Source organism: Mus musculus, chromosome 12 (genome assembly GCF_000001635.26).
Source record: "Mus musculus strain C57BL/6J chromosome 12, GRCm38.p6 C57BL/6J".
In the NCBI taxonomy this organism is placed as follows: domain Eukaryota; kingdom Metazoa; phylum Chordata; class Mammalia; order Rodentia; family Muridae; genus Mus; species Mus musculus.
The window spans coordinates 108,536,323-108,558,914 of record NC_000078.6 but is presented as its reverse complement, the minus strand read 5'-3'; the positions used below and the strand labels follow the sequence as shown (position 1 = coordinate 108,558,914).

Below are 22,592 nucleotides of genomic sequence, written 5' to 3'. Positions count from 1 at the left end.
GATTACAAATGCTTGCTTAAAGCCACTGCAGAAGTTTGTCAGAGACTGAGAAGGTACCGTATGCTGGTTTGTCAATTTGATACAACTGAAGTCACCTGGGAAGAGGGAACCTCAGATGAGGAACTGCCTCCATCAGACCAGCCTGTAAGCAAATCTGTGAGTGCATTTTCTTAATTAATGATTGATGTGGAAGGACCCAGTCCACTGTGGGCAGTGCCACCTCTGGACAGTGGTCCTGGCTACATCAGAAAGCAGCTGAGCCAGGCATGGGAGGCAAGTCAGTAAGCAGTGGTGGTCCCGCTTCAGTTCCAGCCCCCAGGGTCCTGTTGGCTCCCCTGACAATGGACTTTAACCTGTAAGCCAAATAAGTCCCAAGTTGCTTTTAATCAGAATGCTTTATCACAGCAACAGAAAGGCAAACTAGTACAGAACTTCTCCCTAAAAGCAAACAGAGCAGGCTGGTCCTCCTATGGAATGAAACTCAGATCAGAAACATTTCAGTCCCTGAAACTGGACCAAGGAGACCCCACAGTGGAGCAAATGTGAATTACCTCTAGGGGACAAGAATACCATCTTCTGCCTCAAATTTCTTGTAAAAACAATTTGTGGCCACCACATATTTTAGAAGGAGAAGAAGCAAGAAAAGGAGACAACAACTAGGCACACAAGGAGCAACAATGTGCATGAAATCAACAGAAAAAGCCCTGGAAGTGTCTCAGTATGGACACTGTGTATCAAACACAGACCACGATCATTGTGCACGTGGAGAGATAAAAAAACAAGGCTGAAAAGCGAAGCAGATAACTGGAAATTTAAAAAGACAGCCAGATTGTGATTTGAGATGCAGTGACTGAGTTAAAACCACAATGGATGGTTTCAACCACAGTTTCTATAGAGCAGAAAAGATGAGTAAAGAGATACCCAAAGGGGAGAACAGAGAAGTCAATGAAAAGGGCGAAGAAGGAAAGAGAAACCGATATCTATAAAATGGTCCACATAAATAACTTCAGGCCTAGAGCAAGTGTAAGAGAAAACGGATAAAGGCAGGCCCTACAGCTGGTGTGGGGAAAGCTAATGAAACATACGCAGCCATAGATTCAAGAAGCCATATGACCAGCACTCTGGAGGCAGAGACAGATAGATCTCTCTGAGTTTGAGCCAGAGGGGAGGGGAGGGGAGAGGGAGGAGGAGGAGGAGGAGGAGGAGGAGGAGGAGGAGGAGGAGGAGGAGGAGGAGGAGGAGGAGGAAAAAGGCATAGGAACCCAACTATAAAGATAAAAACACACAAGAGCCTGATATTGAGCAGGGTTGTACACTTGTCGTCCCAGCACAGCCAAGGAGTTGAAGCCAGCCTGGATTACAGTGTGATCCCCTATCTCAAAATAAAACAATAAACCAAAAACCAAGAACTACTCTCAGAGCATGTGAAACATGTTATATAACATAACAAGTGACTCCTCAACAGGAACAATCAAGTCAGACTACAAGACAGCTTTAAAGACTATTAAGCAAGGGAAGTCCTGAGTTCTGAAACTAATCAATGAAAGGATTCTTTTAAGTGGAGGAGAAAGTTCTAATGGGAATGGTTGTGGAATTCTGTGGATAGACTAAACACCAATGAATTGCATGCTTTCATGGACGCTTTGTGCTATGAGTTTCATCTCAATGAAATTATTTATAAACCAGAAGAAGGTGAAGGATAAACATTTTCAAACAAAGCCTAACAATCTGTGCCAGCAGAATTTTTTAATACTAAAGGGACCGGGCCGGCAGTGTACACTCATAATCTCAACAGACAGGAAGATGGTGAGTTCCAGGTCAGCCTGAGACCCTGCTCAAAAACAACAAAAACACAGACAGAGGAGATGGTGCTGAGGATCAATTGCTTGCCATGCGAGCTTGAAGGTCTATCCTCATAACCCATATAAAAGTGGGTGGGTGTGGCAGCCTCCCTACAATTCTGTTAGGCGGAGACAGGACCACAGATCGTTAGTGGCCAGCTGTGGGTTCACCCGAGAGACCCTGCCTCAGTGAAGAAATTGAAGAGCAACTCCCAATGCCACCCCCAGGCTTGGGTGTCCCCACACACACACAATGTATGCACACATGCATGCATACACATAAAAGATACAAAAAACAAACAGACAAAAGCTTCGGAATTCAACCAGTGGATGCATACAAGACCCTTGGTCTGATATACCCAACACTGCAATAGGCAGAAAGACAAACACTAAAAGATGTTCTCCAGACAGACAGAAATGACCCCACATGGAAGACTGGAAGGTGACAAAGGTGGCATTGCAGTTGATGGAAACGGTGATCTTGGTAAACAGCGAGGAATAAATCATGCTAGGAGAAAGTAAAACATGAATTCTGTTTCCACATTACACAGAAACCAACTCCAGGTAGACAGCATCATTTCATATGAAAAGCAAAATACTAGCATTTCTTCAAAATGTTAACAAGCTATCTTCTTCACTTAAAAATAGGAAACTCTACTAATTAAGAAGAAGCTAAACTGGACAATACTTAAACAGACACTTTATTTAAAAAACAAAAAACAAAAAAACCACCAAACACACACAAATGGACAATCAGTCGCTTTAGTCAACCAGAAACTGCAAATTAAAACCCTGATGGAATGTCACTTCACACTCACCATAATGGCTAAAATTTCACACAGACAATACCAAGAGGTGTCAGGAATTTTTAAACAAGGGCTAGTAAATGCTTGCTGGTATAAAGTGATAACATGATTTTGGGGATTTAGTTCTATCAACTACGACAAAAGATGTACATGTTTTTTATGTAAAAAAAACCAAACAAACAAAAAAACGAAACAAAACAAACAGACAAACAAAAAACCCAACTTACTTGTGGGTAGGGAAACTATCTACTCAATAGATATGAATGCTTTAGGAAGTACACCCACCGGCATATTCATTGCAACGTTAATGGGGAAAAGCTACACACAACTCAAAAGTCTACTAACAGTAGAATGGATACAGTGTGTACTATCTATACTATGCAGGACAGTAAGTAGATAATAGAAACACTATGGACGAACTTCAGAAATATCTTTGATGAAAGTAGGCAGACACAAAAATTACAACAGTGCATTATTTGATTTAAACAGTTCACAGAACAGGTGAACCGAATCTACAATTGGACGCTACGGTGTTTAAGAAAGATGTGCCTAGAAGATAAAATTGCACAGAAAAAAAGAAAAAGAAAGAGAGAAAGAAAACCCGGCATACGCTGCCCCGCGCCCCACCCCACCCCAGAAAGCAGGCTAAGGTTAGTCTGGAAAGGAAGGCTGGGTGCAGCAAATGAAGAGGGCACGCGGGTTTCTGGGTGTTGACAAGGTTCTAGCTGAGTGGCACATCAAAAGCCGTACCTTTTGGGGTTGCACACTCTGAGGGTTGGCAAGAGAAAGGGGACAGGTCAGAAGAGAAAGGTGAAGAGGAGAGCGCCCTAATGGAGAAGAGCTCCGTGCGGATGGCAAAGTGTGGACCGCCGGCGCGGCGCGCGCAGCGGTAAGGCACCGCAAGGCGGGCGCGGCCTCCCGCGGACCCCGCGGCCTGAGCGTCTTCTGGTGCTTGGGCCGCCGGCTGGGGGCTCTGGGGCCGCTTCGATGCCCGGGCACCCCACCCTCCACGCCGGGCGCTCCAGGCCTCGCTGCGCTCGAGGCCCCGACTCACCTCATCGTGGCTGCCGGGCGGGCACGGGGCCGGGGATGAAAGCGCGGCGCGACGGGACGCTAGCGGGGCAGCCGACCCCGGGCGCGGCGGCTCCGCGTCTGGCTGGGCTGCAGGCGGCGGCGGGGGCTCATCTTCTCCGGCGGGCGTCCGGGCCGCTAGCTGCGAGGCAGCGCGGCCGCGGCGGCGGCGGCGGTGGCGACTGACAGCTGGGCCCCGGCCCCTGCCATCTTGGCGGGCGCGCGTGCCCGGGCCGGCGCGTGCGCGTCCCGACCGCCCGCCGACGGGCCGGGGGAGGGGGCGAGCGGCGGGGTCTCGCGGGCGGGAGCGAGCGCGCGCGTCCGCCTGAGACTCGGGGCGGCGGCCGGAGGATGGGGTCCGGGGTGCGGGGTGCACGCGGGGCGGAGGACCCCTCCGCCCGCCGAGGAGACTGCGCGCGCCGACGCCCCTCGGTCGGCGGCCGCGGAGGGAATGAGCGCGCGCCGCAGCGAAGCTCCACACAAAAGGCGCGGGGCTCCGTGGTCCGCGCCTCTAAGAGGGCGGGGCGTGAGGGGCGGGGCAGGGGTGTGGCCCAGGTTCAGAGGGGCGGGGCGAAGCTTTGTGGAAAGGGTGGCTGGGCAACCGGGCCTGGGGGCAAGACGGGGGGCGTGGCCTAAGGTCCCAAAGGAGATACTGTAGCTTAGAGGAATGGGGTTAACTTAGTGAATTCCAGGGTCTTGTCTGCGAGAGAAAGACCGGGGCGACCTTAACGGGAAAGCTTAGGGATCTTAGGTCTAGGAGAGGCCTGGAGGATGGGGTTAGTAGGGAGAGACAAAGCGGAGCTCCGCGGAAAGGGCTGGAGGGTGGTGGGCCTGGGGCCGGGGTTTGGGGCGTTGACCTGGAGCTAGGCGAGCAGAGTCGGGCAGAGACCCCACAGAATCCCTGGTGGTGGAGGAGTTGTATAGAAAAGGGCAGGTGGAGAGGCTTAGGGCAAAGGGTGTGATTTGTGAGGCAAGGCTGAGCGGGGAGAGTGCCAGGAGGCACGTGGAGCCCTACTGAACCGGCTTTCCAGTGCATTCAGAACAGAGCATTATGGGCTGAAAGTTGCAATTTTTAAACGGATCCCTTGCTCTGCAGTACTGTTAGCAATGCCTGAGGTTATAGTTCTCCTAACCTCATGTGTTCCCTTCTTCCTGGGAACCAGATTGGTCTCTTTGTTACAGAAGAGCCTTGTCACATCCTAAGAGTTATGAAAATACTCAGGCCTCAGGTCACCTGAAGGTATTCCAGGTGTCCCCAGGAGAGTCCGGGTTGGTGCACACTTTTATTCCAGCCAGACATTGTGCTTTTCCACCAATCTCCAGGTGTCTGTCCCTGGGGTCTAACAAGTTGTTGCCATTCTGTAACTTGGAGGGAAGAATTAGTTGGTGGGTTTGCTGTAAAGATAGTGTCCTTCCTCTGCACCCCACACTAGAATCACTGACACTTTTGAGGAGAACCCATTTTCCAAAGCCAAGAACCGGTGGCCTCCAAAAAGAAATCTTTTTGAGGCCACATGTTTCAAAAACTGTTTAACTTTTTGTAACATTTTATATCAGAAGAGTGGGAAACACCAAGTTCTTCTACATCCAAGGAATAAAGCCTTCTTTCTGCTTTGCTCAAGAGAGGTTGGCTTCAAATGGCTAGCTGTTAGGGAAAGGGGAAGGGCGGGTGGGGGTAGGGAGAAATGTGAGCAAGTCCCTTTCAGTCTGTTTCCTACTGACCTTGGTGCCTCAACAGATCCTCAGCAGCCTGTAAGGTGAGCTTCGGGATTCCCACCTACTGGATAAACATGTTTGGCATTAAATGTAGGGCTGGTTTAGACAAAGATCAGCAGCCTCCACAGGGAAGCAGGATACAGCAGAGGATGGGAGTGGTCCCTGTCTGTCTTGGCCCGGCCCTTCTGGCAGCTCACGGAGCCCTCTGATGAAAGAAACAGATTGCAGAGACATCCTTGGGACCAGAGCTGCTGGTTTTAGGAATTCACTGAGTGTGGTGGGGACGATGACGTTCCCTCTCTCACAATGCCTGTCCCCTTATCTATGGAAGTACTTGGCAGCGGTTGGCAGGAATGACTGACAAAGGGTGCTGTGTTCCATTCTGGCAAGAAATAAAAATTACCTTTGATCCATTTTGCTCTCACAACTTGAGGTTAGCCTGGGGTTCCTGTATTGACTCACAGATTGAGCTCTTCAGCTTCAGGTGACTCTCCTTAAGATAACGGTGCACAGCTTGAAGAGAGACAGTTTCTACACCACAGCCTTGCAGCCGCCCTTGGGAAGACACCGAGACAGGAGGCATTTGATGGGGTGGGAGGGAACCGTCCCGCAGGCTCTGTGGACCTTAAGAGGCTGAATGAAGCTCACGGCTGTTACAATCCTGCCTGGAGCTAAGCTGAGAGTTTCCACCATTTAAGACGTTATTGCCAGCTACATTCCTTGGGTAGACTGGTCAGAAACTCCGAGGAGCCTTGTCATGGTGTTTCACTGTATCTCCCAAAGAGTATGTTTTGGAAACTTAGAGTCCAATGCAACAACATGGGACCTCAGAGGGAGACCCTGGGCCACAGGGCTCTCTGCCCTTATGAGTGGCTTACTGATGCTTTTCAAAGGGCTGGAGGCTGCAAACTGAATATTCATGTGCAGCAAATTGAATGCCATTCCCCACTGAGCCATCTTGCCAGCCCAAGTCAAAAAGACACTGAGGGGGAACAATCTGAGGGTAAGAAATACTTCTTGCGACCAAAAGTACGTAATTTCAAATATTCAGGATATTAATTAGAGGCAGTCAGATAATAAACAGAAGAGTTGCTGTTCAAAGATAAAAGTCGGCACACTTTTCTATTGTCAGCTCAAAAACAAAGCTGTCATCTCAAAGGGAATAAGAGAGAGTTTATTCTAGAGCCAAATATGAGTGACCATGGCTAGGGAACACAGATTTACACCAAACACCATGCTCCAATGTGGTAAAAGCTTCAAGAAGTTTTTAGAATTGCAAAAGAGGGCTGGAGAGATGGCTCAGTCCAGGTTCAATTCCCAGAACCCACATGGCAGCTCAGAAGTGTCTGAAACTCCAGTTCTAGGAGATCGGACACCCTCACACAGACATGCATGCTGACAAAACACCAATGCACATAAAAATAAAGATATGTATTTAGAGTGGCAAAACAAAAGAAAGTAAGAAGTCAAGGCATTTTCCAAATAAGCAGTGGAAACATCAGGTGGGCGGTTACAGCGCCCCTGCCTCAGATGCTGTCCAATGGCACGCTTAGCCTTTGGCTTATTGGATGATAGTGGGCGGGAAGTGGGATGGAACCTCAAGGCCCATCCCCAGTGAGCCCCTTCTTCCTGCAAGCCAGACCTCCTACGATCCCACACTCTTCCAGTTTGGGACCAAGTGTTCAAACACACGAGCCCATGACACACACCACACTGCTAGTACCTTTCATTTGTACTTCCAGCCTTCCAAACTATTGTTTAGTCACACGCCTGTGGTATTTTGTCATGGCAGCCCTAGAGAATGAGGTTTCTTTGGAGAGATGAGAAAAAAAAAATGATCTAAAAGTAGTAGCGACAGGGGCACATTCTAGAATATGCTAAAACCAATGAGTGCGTACTTATACCAGGTATGCTTGAGAGGATGCAAATTCTAGCTCAGTAGAGTTGGGAAAACAAACAAACAAACAAACAAACAAGCCAAACCTTGGGATTTGTTGCTAGGCTTCTAGCTCTACGCTGCAGTGAAAAGCCCTAGGGCCAGTCAGATTCTCTTTCACACAGTGCATTAGTGTTCTGTTGCTGACATGGCAAGAAAATAATAAACAGATCTGAGCAATGCACAACGGAGCACATTATAGCCTTATGGTTCTGCAGATGGCTGATGCAGGGGTGGAGGGAGGTTTGGAGAACCTGTGTCCCTCACCTGTCCACATGTTAGACCCTGTCCACAGGTGAGACACTGCCCACATGCCTTGACTCATGCCTCCAGGCAGATACCATGTTCAAAGACCACTACAGGTTTGTCTTTTCCAAGTAGCACGTGGACCTTATGTCTGTGGTCATTCCCTTTGACCTTCTCTTTGGCATCTCCCCACCGTGAGAGAACCTTATGAGTAGATTAGACCCAGGGGTTACACATGTAATGCCCCCCCCAAATCTTAAGGCTGATGTGGTTTGGAGGTGTTCTGTCCACCAAGAGGTTATATATGTATTAGAGGCTTGTCCTTGGGGTGGCCATGTTGTAGGTAGGGGGAGCTTTAAGAGATGGGGCTTCCTGGGAGGTCATTAGGTCACTGGGGTTGCTGCCCTTGGAAAGGATAAAAGAGTTCTTCCAATATCCTGGTTAGTTTATGAAAGACAGTTATGGTAAAAGAACAAGACCAACCCTTTTCAAACTCTGGTATCTTATGCTCTTATCTGGTGCCCTCAACAGAACTAGTAACTGGCAGTTTGGACTACCAACATCAACACTGCTAAGTAAACCTCTCTCTATACATTATACATTACTTGGCCTCAGACATTTTGTGATGGCATAGAAAACAGGTTACCACGAAGGTCCTCTGACTAGCAGTTGTAATTCCCCTTTGCTATGTGAGCTGCAGCTCAGGTTCTAGGGCCAGACATCCTGGGGTGGGCAAAAGGCACTTCTGTATATGAGAAATGTGATTTCTTCCACGCACACTGGAGTTTCTTATCCTTGAAATTCAGAAATCTCAGGAGAGGGCTGGAGAGATGGCTCAGCACATAAGAACACTTGTTTTTGCAGAGGACCTGAGTTCAATTCCCATGATGCATCACAACCATACATGACTCAAGTTTCAGGGGATCCAATACTTTCTTTTCTTCTGGCTTCTACTGGGACAGAAGGTACACACATAGACATACAGAGGTGAAACATTCATACAAATGAATATTTTTAAGGAAGCCTCAGGAATGTAATAAAGCCACAGGTAATCACAAAATATGATTAAAATTAGCTAGAAACTATAAAATACTTGTGATAGTTCATATATGCTTGGCCCAGGGCAGGGCACTATTGGGAGGTGTGGCCCTGTTGAAGTAGGTGTGTCATTGTGGGTGTGGGTTTTAAGACCCTAGTCCTAGCTGCCTGGAAGTCAATATTCTGCTAGCAGCCTTCAGATGAAGATGTAGAACTCTCAGCTCCTCCTGTACCATGTCTTCCTGGATGCTACCATGTTCCTGCCTTGATGATACTGGACTGAACCTCTGAACCTGTAAGCCAGCCCCAATTAAATGTTGTCCTTATGAGAGTTGCATTGATCATTCATGGTGTCTGTTGTTCACAGCAGTGAAACCCTAACTAAGAAAATACTCTTAAGTTATTTTGCCTTAGAGGAGTTGTTGTTGCGACTACAAATGAAACACAAAGCTAATGAGAATGGGGAAACATCAAAGCTACAACTAGGAGACTATGATGACAAACTAAACCAAATGCACATAAACAAGGCACTCAAGGGACAACTTGGTGTAATAAATAGAAAATGACCAAGAGTGTGGCAATAGCCGAGATCAGGTTAAAAGCTGGAAATAGCAAATTTGAAAAATGAATGTATACTTCTGGAAGTAATAGACTAGAAACCCCACAAAGCCCTAGAAAGGAAAGAAAAGCCAAGTGTAGAAGAGGTCACTGGGTCCTCGGGAGCTGCTAGGTTCTGGGAACAGAATGTGGGTCCTCTACAAAAGCAGCGAGTGCTTCTAACTGCTGAGCTCGAGCTCAAAATGGATTATTATTTTTTTTTCTCAAAAATCAAATAGTGAAGTTAAATTGAACAGACTCACAGCTCATAATGTCTGGAGGAAAATAGCCTCTAGGGTCCTCCTTAGAGATACCGTGCGACACACATCCAAGGAATTCCTGGACTTTAGGACACACGCCAAGGTGATCATCATAGGCTCTGGGAATCTGGGTCTCCCGTCACACTATACCAGGTAGAGTCTCTAATGGTGATGCTGAGAGCGGGGGGGGGGGGGGGGGGGGGGGCGGGGGGGGGTGTTCAACTTCTCTGCAGAGGCGGGCTGCATGGGAAGAACAAGTTGAGTGGCCAGTGGCTCCAAGTCTGTCTCCTGACTTCCCTACATGAGCTTTAGGTTAAGCAGAGGGAGCACTAGGGTGGGACGCACAAGAGGTATGTAATTAAACAGTCTTGGTCAAGGCGTCTGTTTTGGATCTGTGCCTCAGTTCTAAGCAGACGTTGCCTGCAGAGACATGCCGGCTCTCAGAAGACAAAGGCTTCTGCACGGGGGGATGGGGGGTGGGAGGGGTGAGGGGGTGTAGGGGGGGTAAGCTTTCCTTCAGCTTTGGTGGTGCCCTGTGTTCTGTAAGGCTCTGTTGTTTACAATCAAGGGTAACCTTGGGTTTGGCCTTGCAGAGCCTGTGTGGAGCCTGGTACAGGATACTGTAAAAAGCAGGCGGTGAGATACAACAGGTACTCTGAAATCTGGCTGCAGCCTTGAAGGGGAGGTAAAGTTTGGAATCACTGGTTTCCACGGGGAAATGCCTGATTGAGTAGCATGCCAACATGAAGAGGTAAAGCAGGCGTGGTGGTTTGAATATGCTTGGCCCATGGAAGTGGCCCTTGTAGGAGGTGTGGCCTTGTTGGAGAAAGTGTGTCACTAGGCAGATGGGCTTCTAGTGCTCAAGCTCTGCCCAGTGCAGAAGAGTCTCTGGTAGCCTGTGGGAGAAAGACTCCTCTTGGCTGCCTCCTAATTGAGATGTAGAACTCTCAGCTCTTCCAGTACCATGTCTGCTTGGATTCTGTCATGCTCCCCACCATGATGATTATGGACTGAACCTCTAAAACTGGAAGCCAGCCCCAGTTAGATATATAATAAATTTAAGTATAAATATAAAAACCCCTTTGTAAGAGTTGCCTTGGTCATGGTGTCTCTTCACTGGCATGAAACCCTAACTAAGACAGCAAATAACCCAGCACAAAGGAGACAGGAGGCAAAAATACAGGCACAGAGACCTGCCTTTCATTCTGCTCTCAGTCACCACTGGCCCAAGGGAGGTGTTGGTACTGTCTTAGCAAAAATCAGCTTCTAAGTACCTGTGCTAGAACGGCCCCAGAAAGTCATCCTGAGATCGGCCAGACAGGCCGTAAAGGCCCTTCCTCCCTGGGTATCCGTTTCCTCCAGAGGTAGATTAAGACAGTAGACTGTAGACTCTAGAAAGGCAGCTGGAGGCAGCCAGGGTCAGGGCAAGGATGGAGTGCCAGTAATACAACCACGGGGGCATGTTTCTGGGTCACATTGGCCTCCTCGCTGCTTCAGCAATGACCGCCCATGTACCGGATAGATTTTCCTGTTGGAGTTTGTCTGAAGAAAGGCTCTGTGCTTGTGAGGGTTTCTCAGAGAACCGGGATATGGATAGATGCAGATTTTATGGGCTAGAACCGATGATCATGGAGCCTGAGAAGACCCAGGATCTAATATAAAGACAACAGGCAAAATCCTGATACAAATTATCTCTTAACCCATCACAGAAGATAGAGGGCGCTGCTGAGGCAGAACAGACTCACCCTAGGCTCTACTGGGAAGATGGGTGGCTTCCCTTATTGGAAAATTCCTCCCTGATGTATCTTAAAATCTTGCTTCCCCGGCCTGGTGGTCCCTAAATCAGGCAGACTCGGGAAGCTGTGTCGGTCTGAAAGGATCGAAAGCTTGATGACCGCCGACTCCCAGGCTCACCCTGCTCTGACCTTTTCCTAACCTTCCTCTGCAGTTCCATGATTTTGCTTCCTGGTTTCTTAGAACTTTAAAGAGGTTCACCGCAGCCAGGCATGGTGGCGCATACCTTTAATCCTCTAGCACTGGGGAGGCAGAGGCGGCAAATCTCTGAATTCAAGGCCAGTCTGGTCTACACATCGTGAGTTCCGAGCAGCGGAAGCTACATAGTAAGATCCTGTCCTGTCTTGGACAAACAACAGAAAAAGATGTTTACCTCTGTTAGAAATGGGTCTGGGGTCTCAAGAAAATGACCTCGTAGTTCAAGTAAGAGTGAAATGTTACCTCTTCAGTAGGATACATGGCTGCACTTATGCAGCTGGGCAAACACTCTTAGTAGGGCTTCCCACTTCTGTTTTCACCGCTCTATGGCTTACTCTGGTAAAGAGCTCAGCTCATTCTTAGGCCATTGGCTAACGCTAAGCAGAGCAGCTGATAAAGTGCAGAGTAGCTCTGGGAGCTGGCTGCACCCTTGAGCACACGCTTTGATCTCAGAAAAATGTAGACTGCAGGGGTGGAGGAGGGAGCAGCCGCCTCCGAGTTCTGGCAGATGGCATCTTTATACCGATTTCTTTAAAGACGGGGCTCCCTTTGTTATCTGACCCTCTGATAGAAGAGACTGCACGGGTCATTCACATTTCCCATAATACTTAGCTCCTCTCACAAAACCACAGCTTAGTTTGGGACATAATTTAAACTTACTTTTTCTGAATGACCTAGAAATAGGCAAAGGCTCGGGGCCAATTAGGGCTGGGGCTGGTGAGTCTGGCAGACAGCTTCCTTGTCACTCCTTGGCTGTCCTTTGAGCTTGAGGAGTTTACTGCCTTTAGGTAAAAAATAGCTTTGGGCATCTTCCGCCAGGAAGAGACTTTAAAGGAAATGAAGGAGTCATTACAGCCTACCACATTGACACTGAAAATTTAGAATTTTTTTTTAAGAATTCATTCCCCCCACCCCCCCTTCAAACTGTGTCAGGAGACCTCCTTTAATTGGGTAACCTTTGCCCCCCAAGAAACAAAAGTTCATGATTTTGAGCTAAGCCCAAATGACAAAGCTGCTGTCCTGTCAGTGGAAGGCACCAGAATCAGGAAGAGGTCTTAGAAGAAGGAGTACAGAACAAGCACAAAGGTCCATTGTTTTCCGAGGCTCACTAAACCTGAGGGTACTGAGTACCAGCTGTGCTAGGTGATCGTGCAGGCAGGGTAAATGTGAGCCTGACCTTCCAGACACCGACGGAAACATGTCTGTGGGATAAGGACCCCCTTGACTGGGCACTGAAGGCACACATCCCTCAGAAAGGGACTTTGGAGCTGAGTTGTGAAAGTGTAGCTAGGTAGGGGTGACAGGAGGAAGAATGTGAGACAGGTAAAGCCTGGGTGGTGACAGAGAGTGTGCTATGGTGGGACAGCCGGAAGCTCAGCAGTGGTATGGTGGTTTGAATAAACACATACACACACACACACACACACTCACACATACACACACACACACATATACACACATACTCACACACACTCACACATACACACTCACACATACACACTCACACACACACATACACACACATACTCACACATACACACACACACATACACACACACATACACATACACACACACACTCACACACACACACACACACATACACACACATACTCACACATACACATACACACACACACACACACACACACACACACACTCACACACACACGTCCATAGGGAGGGGCACTGTTAGTAGGTATGGCTTTGTTGGAGTAGGTGTGGCCTTGTTGAAAGAAGTGTGTTCACTTTGAGGGTGGGCTTTGAGGTCCCAGAAGCTCAAGCCAGTTCCCTTACTGCTGCCTGCCCACCTAGATGTAGAACTCTCAGTCCCTTCTCCAGCACCATGTCTGCCTGGATGCTGCCACATTTCCTACCATGAGAACAATGGACTGAACCTCTGAAACTGGAAGCCAGCCCTAATTAAACAGTTTCCTTTATAAGTGTTGCTGTGGTCATGGTGTCTCTTCCCAACACTAGAAACCCTAACTAAGACAGAGAAACATGGTGCTGAAGAGAGACCCTGCTCTGAGCAAGCCTGAGCACCAACAGCATCACTATCATTGCCATCATCACCATGGCCATTAGCATCATCACCATCATCACTATCACCATCAGCAGCAGCATCACCATCATCATCACCATCACCAGCAGCAACATCACCATCATCATTATCATCATCATCACCATCACCAGCATCACCAGCATCAGCAGCATCAGCATCATTGCCACCTTTATCATCACTATCAACACCATCCTTACCATCACTAGGTCCGCTGGCATTTATCATCACCATCAGCATCATTGCTATGACTACCACCGTCACCATTCTTATCAACGTGGGAGCCCTGGTCAAAGACACACAGTGTTGATTGTCATACTATATGCATGAGTTATTTATAACAAATTGTAATGGGAAACAACCTATGAAGTTACATAGCTTGATACACGCAAAATGTCAACTGGCGAAATTTATCTAAAAATTGACTGAAAGGGTGAAAACATGGAAAGGACACACACTAAGAAGCAATTGTGCTATTTTGGGGTAGCGGGAACAGCTGACTCTCTTTTTGAGTTTGCTATAATAAGAGTGTACAATTTTATCATTTAAAGGTACAGTACTATCTTACTAAAAAAAAAAAAAGAAGAAGAAGAAGAAGAAACTGCAGCAAACAGGGCCGTTGGTACTGTCTCTGAGGTCACATTGACCTTGGGCAAATCCTCGTTCACTAAGGGTTTGCTTCTAATCTTCATGGTAGAGAAGCAATCGAGCAAACAAACAAACAAAACGGATCTGGGTGAAGCTATGTCTCCCCCAGGGTGTGCTCTTAGTTGGAGGGCTGGCAGCATGGCTGAGGAGGGACAGGCTGGGTGGAAGAAATGCCACAGGGCTTGAGGTGTCCCTCAGATGGCTGCTAGGTTTAGCCTCTCCTTCTGCCACCGCTCTGCTGCTCAAGGTCACTCTAGTGCCTGATGTGACCTCCACCCCTGCCCACCAGCCTGTCTGGTGCCCTTTCTGCCTCTCCCTCACCATCTCCAGTCATGGTCCCTGACAGGGGGATGTCCCCCAGCTTGAGAGTGTGCCTGGCTCAGGGGAAGGAAGGGAGAGAGGGAGATAGGGAGGAAGAAAGGGAGATGACTGGACAGACAGAGACGACATGGGGTAATATATTCTACTGAGTGCCTTCCAAATCAGGAGTCTCTGGCATCAGTAGTTTGTGGAACACTTTTTGGGGGGGGATGCTCCTCAAGACTGCCTGCCCCTCAGCTTAACTGCCGCTCTGCCATTTTACAAGTGGTCTAAATAAATAGCCCTGCCAGGAGAAACCAGGGCATTTCTAGGGTGGTAGAGCACATGGTGACTGCTTGGCTATCCTGAGCCTCACATCCTTCTGTCTGTCTGTCTGTCTGTCCCAAACATGTTGGAAATTCTTCTCCTGCTTTCCAGGGATGCCTAAGCCCTGGATCTATGTCTTCCTGGGGAGGAAAGTGAACAGGATGAATGAAAAGTCAGTTTCTGAGGATTCTTTCTGATTGGCCAATGCCAGGCACAAACCAGCAAAGATTGGAGCCAAAGAGAAGGTGACCTGCAGAACCCGAACCCAAGGGTCAAGATCACAGGATGTGCCTGGCTTGTCCCACGGCTCACTGCAAATTCGGAGGCTCACTGCAAATTCGGACAGTGAACAGACATGCTGTATCTAAGCCTGCCACTTCTGTGAACCACACGAAAACAGAGGACCACTGTGGGAGTGATGGGGGCACGTGGGGAGCTAGCTGGGCAGTGGGCTGGGTTAACCCACTCTCCTTTGCAGTAGCCATGATCTGGGGGTCTTCTGGTCATCTTAAAGACATAGAAACTCATTCGTCCAAAAATAAAATCACAGGGTATATGGCACAAGCCTTCCCAGAGGCTGGAGGACATTCAACTTCCCAGTTTAGTTTGGGAGGTGGGAAGTGGTCAGCCTGCTTTGTTATAAGCAGAAATGATATCGCCCAATTCTTTCTAGGGTCTTCCATTTTGCCCAGCCTTCCTACCTATTGCCATGGTAACTCACCTACTACCAGGAACAAGAAGAGAGGATCATTTCCTCTTCTTGTAGCCTGCTGCCTTGTGGAAGCATATTTGTCACAGGTCCCTAAAGAAGTTGATAGAATTATGGTGCCCCAGGAAAGCCCTCACACACAGTTGGTTCCCAGCTGGCACTGGGGAGGTAAAGATGAAGGGTGGACTCTTGTTCTGTCTCTCTCTCTTCTTTTTATGCTAAGCCTGTTTGGGTGTGTCAGTAACTTGATATGTTGCCATAGGAGCAAGTTAAGGAAGGGGTTGTTTATTTGGGCTCACAGTTGAGACAACTCACACACATTGTATCAACTGGCTATGAATACTGCGTGTTCTCAATTGTTAATTGCTGTGCCCCAGGCTATCAAGATAAGTTAAATGCTGCACTCTCACCTGGGCAAGGGAAGGTTTGTAGCCCCCCCAAGGCCAACTTCGTGAGTAGAGTGTGGCTTTTTGCATACTAAAGAGCTGGCAGCTTGACCTGGGGCAGGAGAGAAGAGGTAGAAGGACAGAGAGAAAAAAACGGAGGGAGAACAACGGAGAGCATGCAATGGCAGGGAAGTCTTAAGTTTAGATGGGTTAGCTGAGAGTCTACCCCAGCAAAATGGGCAGCAGCCTTGAGTTATACAGGTATCTCCATGTCTTTATTATTAAACCTCAAGTGGGCCCCCTCCCTTCCCCAGAAGTGTTCAAGGGTTCGATCCATCATGGCAGGAAGCTGTAGCAGGCAAAAGCATACGGCGGACCATCACATTGGATCTGCAGTCTAGAAACAGAGTCAGCGTCTGCTCAGCTTGCTTGTTCCTTTGAATTCAGTTCAGGATCCCAGCCCATGAAACGGAGCCAGCCATAGTTAAAATGAATCTCCTTACCTCAGTGAATCTCGTCTAGATAATCCCTGATAGAGATGGCTAGAGATCTGTTTCCTTGGTGACTCTTAACCCTATCGAGTTGATAATCAACATTAACCATCACAATAATTAAATATGTCCTACACCAGAGCCCTTCCCCAGCCTGTACGTGTGGAGTGCTGATCCAACAATCAGTGCTGAGAGAGAGAATGTCCAGAGTTGTAGCTGGAGAAACAGCCAGCTTTTAGTCACACAAGTGTGCAGGGAGAGCTGAGTTACCGCCCTGAGGGCTGCTAGGCTGTTGGAAAAGGACAGGTCCAGATGTGAAGTGGAACGGAGGGTGCCTCTCTCTCTGTTGCTGGCCTATTCTGAGAGACGATTCGGCAACATCCAGTGTCCACACCATAACAATAGAGTCCCATCCCTCAGCAACCCACCACATAGATACACAAAGAAACCATCTAAGGCTAGTCTCGGCAGCATTGGTGATATAGCTGAGTGTTGAACCTTGAGCCAAGATGCAGTAGATAAGGCATTTCAGAGGCTCCGTAGATCAAGGTACAGGTTACAGAAGGCTCCCTGGAAGTCTTAAACTCCCTCATGCACATTACAGACATACGAGGTTAGGAGTTAGACATCTTCAATAGACAGACCAGAGAGAAGGCTTAGTGGACAAAGGGGCTTGCTGCCAAGCCTGATGGGCCAAGTTCGATCCCCAGAACACACAGAAGAAGAGAGCCGACTCCCACCATCTGCCTTTTGATCTCCACATGTATAGGTCATGGAACATACAGGAGCAGCTGCACGCCCCTCCCCCTGATAAATAAATATAATAAAACATTTTAAAATATTTTAAAAGAATTTGGGAGGAAGATTTCCTGGGGGTAGAGGTGGTGGAGTTGATCTGTTGATCACACTGCCTTCCATCCAGAAGGAAGAGCAGGGGTCATTTCTGACTCATCCCAGGGGGCACACGGAGAGCAGCATGGCATGTGCTCCCTGTGTCTGCGGACAGTGGCGGAAAATTCCAAAGGCAAAAGAGCAGATCTCAGTCAGGTGCCCAGAAAAGGCTGGTGTCTCCTTGGGTCCAATGGCTGCAGAGATGTCAGGGTCTTCCAGGAATTGTGACGGTTCTCCTGAGCAGTCAGGTTGTGCACACGTCCGCACAGAGACCACTCAGAGGAATAAAGGGTTGCTTTGGTTTTCTCACCCCACGAAGTGCTGAGAGCAGAAAAGATGGGCTGTGTTCTGCTATCTTGCCACTAGGTGGCGGAATGCATCTGACAGTGGAGCTGTCCAGGTAAACTAGAAGTTCTGTTTTGCCCAGATTTAGAGATGCTAACCACCACTACAATTTTCAACATATGGATGCTAAGACACCTACTTGGGTTTTTTTAAAAATAATTTGTTTTTATTTTATATGTTTTTTTAAAAGATTTATTCATTTATTATATGTAAATACACTGTAGCTGTCTTCAGACACTCCAGAAGAGGGAGTCAGATCTCGTTACGGATGGTTGTGAGCCACCATGTGGTTGCTGGGATTTGAACTCCGGACCTTCGGAAGAGCAGTCGGGTGCTCTTACCCACTGAGCCATCTCACCAGCCATGTATTGTTTTTTTGCCTGCATGTACGTCTGTATGAGGGTGTCAGATCCCCTGGAACTGGAGTTACAGACAGTTGTGAGCTGCCATGTGAGTGCTGGGACTTGAACCCAGGTCCTCTGGAAGAGCAGCCAGTGCTTGTAACCTCTGAGCCATCTCTCCAGACCCCACCTACTTGTTTTTTAAGCTTAGAAAACAAATTCGTTCTTGTGCCTGCGCTGCAGACTCTTTATTTTATTACATCCTTCTCTCCAGCTTCCCGAATACAAGAGGAGGCAAGTTAACTCCCTGGCCATAGGATGAGAGAGCAGTGGTAAGTCACCACTGTGTGCTATATGAACAATAAATAAATACCGTCTGTAAAGCTAAGCCTGGGCCATTTAAATATGGTGCCAAGGCAATAGTGCTATTTAATATTATTTATAAACAATCATATATTTAATCAAATCAATATATATTATATATTTAATCAAGATTAAATATATAATATATTTAATGCCGTGATGGTTACATGTGTGTATGTGTGTGTATGTAACGTTATCATTATCTTCATAGCTAATAAAATATAGAATAATATTATGCTGGTATATATCCAACCTATGAGACGTATACATCTCCCCTTGATTTCTAAGTTGGTTGTTTCTGTATGTCAAGTGTTCCCCACCGGTTTTGAATGCCTGATCGCCAGTTGATGCGGCGATTTCAGGAGGTTCTGGGAACTCTAATGGATGGAGCTTCACTAGAGGCAGTAGTCCCTGAGGGAGGGTGGTCCTGTAGATGGCCGGCGTCTCTGGTCTCCTCCTTCTCGTTCTGCTCTGTTTCCTGACCACCAGGCCATGAAGATGCTTCTCTAACTTGCTCCCTTCGCCATGGCATTCTTCCCAAATGCCCAGGGCCAAATGACAGTGGCCTGAAGCCTCTGACATCATAGCCTAAGTCAAGTCCTACCTCCCTGAGGTGGTATTCAGTTCTGATGACGCCAAATGAGCCACTATGCAAGTTGCCATGGGTCTCTTCCCCTTCCTTGATACCTAAGTATTCCTTCAACTGTCAATTAAAAGCGACCATTTTGCCAATATTTACACAGACAAAGAAACTAACAATTGGATTGGGTTACTAAGCCTAGGTTGTTAAAGCAAGAAATTAAGCCAATTCCTTTAGAGTTGTCTGGGCTGATGAAGGCTTCCACACTGTATGCAGAACAGAACTCTGTGTGCAAGGGATCCATGAGAGTGAGCCCTCTGATGGGGAACAGGATGTAGTGTGGACCCCATCTAATTTTAAATTCTTTAATTCACATACTTTCAGAAACGTAGGTCAATAAGAAAGTCACTTTTCAGATTTTATTTCCTTATAGAATATATTTGATAAGGATACATACAAACAGCTTCATCTTGAGTCACGTTGTTTCCTTCCACAGCAGGCTAGAGATGGCAAGGGAGATGTCTGCAGTGCTGTCCTTCATCACTATGAACAACCAGTGCTACAGAGTTCAGGTAACTCAACTCACTCACTCGCTTAAACGAGTTTACAAAAAGCAATCTCAGCATCTGTCCTTAAGTCTGTTTGTGATTCCTCTATTTAAAGATCCGAGATACAGTCCCCAGTGTAAACAATCAATTCAATCTGTCACACCACAGGTAAGGCCTTCTCGACACCTTCAGACCCTACCTACTTTCTACTCGGCAGAGCACAGTTTCAGTCTGTATGCTGCATGCTGTCTGTGCACGAGAGTCAGGGAAGGAAACTGTCTTACACCCAGAGCCTCAAAGGCGCTGCACTCCACAGGCTGCCTCCATACTGAAGAGTCCCTCTCCGACTTGACCCACTTGGTTGGGTACAAATGTACAGTGTCCAGAGCACACACAGCAAGGCCCAGCTTTGGGCAATTTATCGTAAGTTGTTAACTCTATACGAGGACAATACCGTATCATGCCATCAATACGCAGAGAGTGGTGGCTAAATGTCTCGCCGTGAATCGAGGTGCATGGACAGAGACGGGGTGCAGTTTGTGGAGGTGCTGAAGAAACTGGCTGTGTCCTCAGACAGGACAGTCTAACCAGAGCATGGAAGCACCTGTAGGACCCACAGCAGCTCGGGGGTTCTGTAGTACAAACTGCTTAACCAGGGAGAGCACAGCCCCTTTTTTGCCAGCCTCCCAAAGGGAGGAGTTTATGGGATTTTAGATACATGGCCAAGGAAAGCCTGGCATTTGCAGTCCTGATTCAGCTGGGCAAATCAGTTACATAATTTATCCTCTTAGGACCAATTAGTCAACAACGACCCCAGTTCCCAGTTCCGTACTTCATTATCATAAATATCTGACTTAACAAGGTGAAGCAGTGAAGACTATATACAGTATTTTAAAAGGCATTCTGTGACCATTTTTGAAGAGTTCATAGAAAAGTGTCTATAAGGATACACCAGTCCCTTCTGCTGCCATGTAAACCTTGGGGACTTCCTTTACCCGACATGCATTCTATCCTGCCCTATATAACAAAAGCGGACACACAACCGCTTATCTGGTGTGACACGCACTGGCTCCCCAACTAAGGTAACTGGTAGAGGGACAGTTTTCCTGAGGTTTGTTAAGAGTCTGTAGACAAAACAGAAATCACAGTGACCAAGCGGAACTCGAGTCTGCGTCCTCGGGCTCCCACAGGGACTAAATGACTCGCCACTGCATGATGCTTGTGTCTTTCCCACCCGTGGAGATAAGGTGGCTGTCTTCACAGAGGAAGTCCACGTTGGTGACGTGGCTGCTGTGTCCACTGTAGATGTGGCTTGGAGCCTGGAAAAGCATGACAAGGAGAAAAGCTTACGCAGAGCTGACTGTGGCCCCAGGAAACCCCCGAGCACTAAATCAGTCTAAAACTCCGTTACTGCCCCCCTTGTAAGCTCTTCTTCTCTGTGTGTCAGCTTTGTGTGCAAGACTCAAGAGGGGTACAGAAATAAGCCCCCGGGACAGAGAACAGCACATGATAGGTCTGAAATCAAGTAGGGCGATCTCAGAGGGCTGCACCAGGCATGAGCCAACCCTAGAGAGACAGGGTCTTCTTGCTGAAAGATGTTCAGATTCACAAAGGGGTTGGTCAGCTCAGCAGAGCTTGAGTGAGCGTGGGGAGATGGGGAGTAGGTAGGCAGAGAGTGTGTGTGTGTGTGTGTGTGTGTGTGTGTGTGTGTGTGTGTGTGTCAGTGTCAGGGTGAAGCCCACATAGCTGCAGAGGTAGACATACCAGATATAAAAAGTTTTGTAGGTCATATCTGGGTTGAGGTTTCCCCAGGGTGGTGGGGAACCCCAGAGGTTTCAGCTTAACAGGGTCATATGCAGGCAGCCCTCCCCCACAGTTCATTTCCATTTGGTTTTCAGACAGGTCAGACCGTCGGTCCGTGCCCTGTAAGAAAGGTGGTGAATGGCCAAGGCCTTACCCGGAACTGTGAGCACGGGTATGAGAAGAGGTGCACTTTGCCGAAGTCATCGCCTGTGCACAAGAGCTTTCTCTCGTGAGCCCGGCAGACGGCGTTGATGTCTGTCCCATCGGAGCCCTCCGGCCACACTCCTGGAACAGAGCACAGAGGCACTGGAAACTTCAGAGCCACAGCACACAAACGCTGGTCACCAAAGGGGACAGAAATCCACCTTCAGTCTGGGCTTTAGAATGGAGAGCCGGGCGGGCGACCACTCGTTTCCAGCTCCCGCCTCTCTCTAGCTCTGGGTTGCAGGGCACCCAGGGTCAGCCCTGAGAAGCCCTGCATCTCTTCTAACAGCTGTGCTAAGTCACACAGCCCCGGCAGTGTCCTGAGCTGCCTGCATCCACTGGACCCTTCTGGGTGCAGCGGCAGGCACCACGGCCCTGCTTATAAACTGATGTCTTTCCACTGTAAGTCCTGTAAGTGCAGGGTACCTGGAGAATAGGGGCACTGTGTCCTGGGAGAGGCTTTTGGTTGAGAGCATTGTATATTAGAGGCCTGAGTACACACCAGCTCCTTAGTAGGCAGAACAGCAGGAAATAGGGAAACGCCACACTGAGAGGACTTAGGAATTCCTACCAGCCGACTGACTCCCAATTGCTCCGACTGTAGCAACGCATTGTGAGCTATTTATGAATGTATTCCTAAGATGAGCTTTGAAAGAAGTGAACGTTTTAGGCGGTAGGTAAGTAAGTCAAGTGTCATGTGTTCCTGTGGGTATAACATCATCCACATAACCACTAGGGGGCGCTGTCCTGTGCCTCGGGAAGAGTTAATTACCCCCTCAGCCTGAGCCTGGGAGCTGAGGAGATTGTGAATCATGGCCCCAGGTGGGAACAGAACAGATGGACAAGACTGAAAGTGGTGGGAACAAGGTTCGAGTCCCGGCACCTCCGTGGCAGCTCACAACTATGGGTAACTCTAGTGCCAGTGGGGATCTGATGCCCTCTTTGGTTTCCACAGGCACTGCAGTTTCACAAAAGCAAAATGTTCATACCAATAAACAATTAAAAATAAACCCTTAAAATCTGGAGAAGGTATGGTCTCGGGCACTAGAGTACATTCAAACTTCAAAGGCAATGACATACTCGGACCCCTAC

At 48.1% G+C, this 22,592-nt stretch overlaps 2 protein-coding genes and 1 long non-coding RNA gene across 22 annotated transcripts in view; 1 reads left to right on the top strand and 2 right to left on the bottom strand.

Annotated features, from left to right (window-relative positions):
- Evl (Ena-vasodilator stimulated phosphoprotein) overlaps window positions 1-4,234 on the bottom strand; it is a 133,836-nt gene extending 129,602 nt beyond the window's left edge. For 2 of the 4 annotated variants that reach the window (NM_001163394.1, NM_007965.3), the window contains exon 1: window positions 3,702-4,195. In NM_001163394.1, the coding sequence (NP_001156866.1) occupies window positions 3,702-3,706 (5 nt within the window). In that variant the 5' untranslated portion in view covers window positions 3,707-4,195. Of the gene's footprint in view, window positions 1-3,701 lie in introns of all 4 variants that reach the window. The other 2 variants (XM_006515470.2, XM_030246555.1) reach the window with 2 other exon arrangements.
- Window positions 3,297-22,513, top strand: Gm16596 (predicted gene, 16596). Of its 3 annotated transcripts, NR_045751.1 has the most exons (5): window positions 3,297-3,536; window positions 18,277-18,334; window positions 19,445-19,517; window positions 19,609-19,661; window positions 21,392-22,513. It is a non-coding gene; the product is annotated as a predicted gene, 16596 (long non-coding RNA). The 3 variants fall into 3 exon arrangements; NR_045752.1 differs by lacking the exon at window positions 19,609-19,661 and having other exon boundaries at window positions 19,442-19,517; NR_045753.1 differs by lacking the exons at window positions 18,277-18,334; window positions 19,609-19,661 and having other exon boundaries at window positions 19,442-19,517.
- Window positions 19,339-22,592, bottom strand: part of Eml1 (echinoderm microtubule associated protein like 1) — a 168,575-nt gene continuing 165,321 nt past the window's right edge. For 9 of the 15 annotated variants that reach the window (XM_017315168.1, NM_001364193.1, NM_001364197.1 and 6 more), the window contains 2 exons: window positions 21,451-21,581; window positions 19,339-20,812 (listed from right to left, as the gene is read on the bottom strand). In XM_017315168.1, coding sequence (XP_017170657.1) covers window positions 20,687-20,812; window positions 21,451-21,581 — 257 coding nt within the window. In that variant the 3' untranslated portion in view covers window positions 19,339-20,686. The remainder of the gene's footprint in view (window positions 20,813-21,450; window positions 21,582-22,592) is intronic. The other 6 variants (NM_001286346.1, NM_001286347.1, NM_001043336.2 and 3 more) reach the window with 2 other exon arrangements.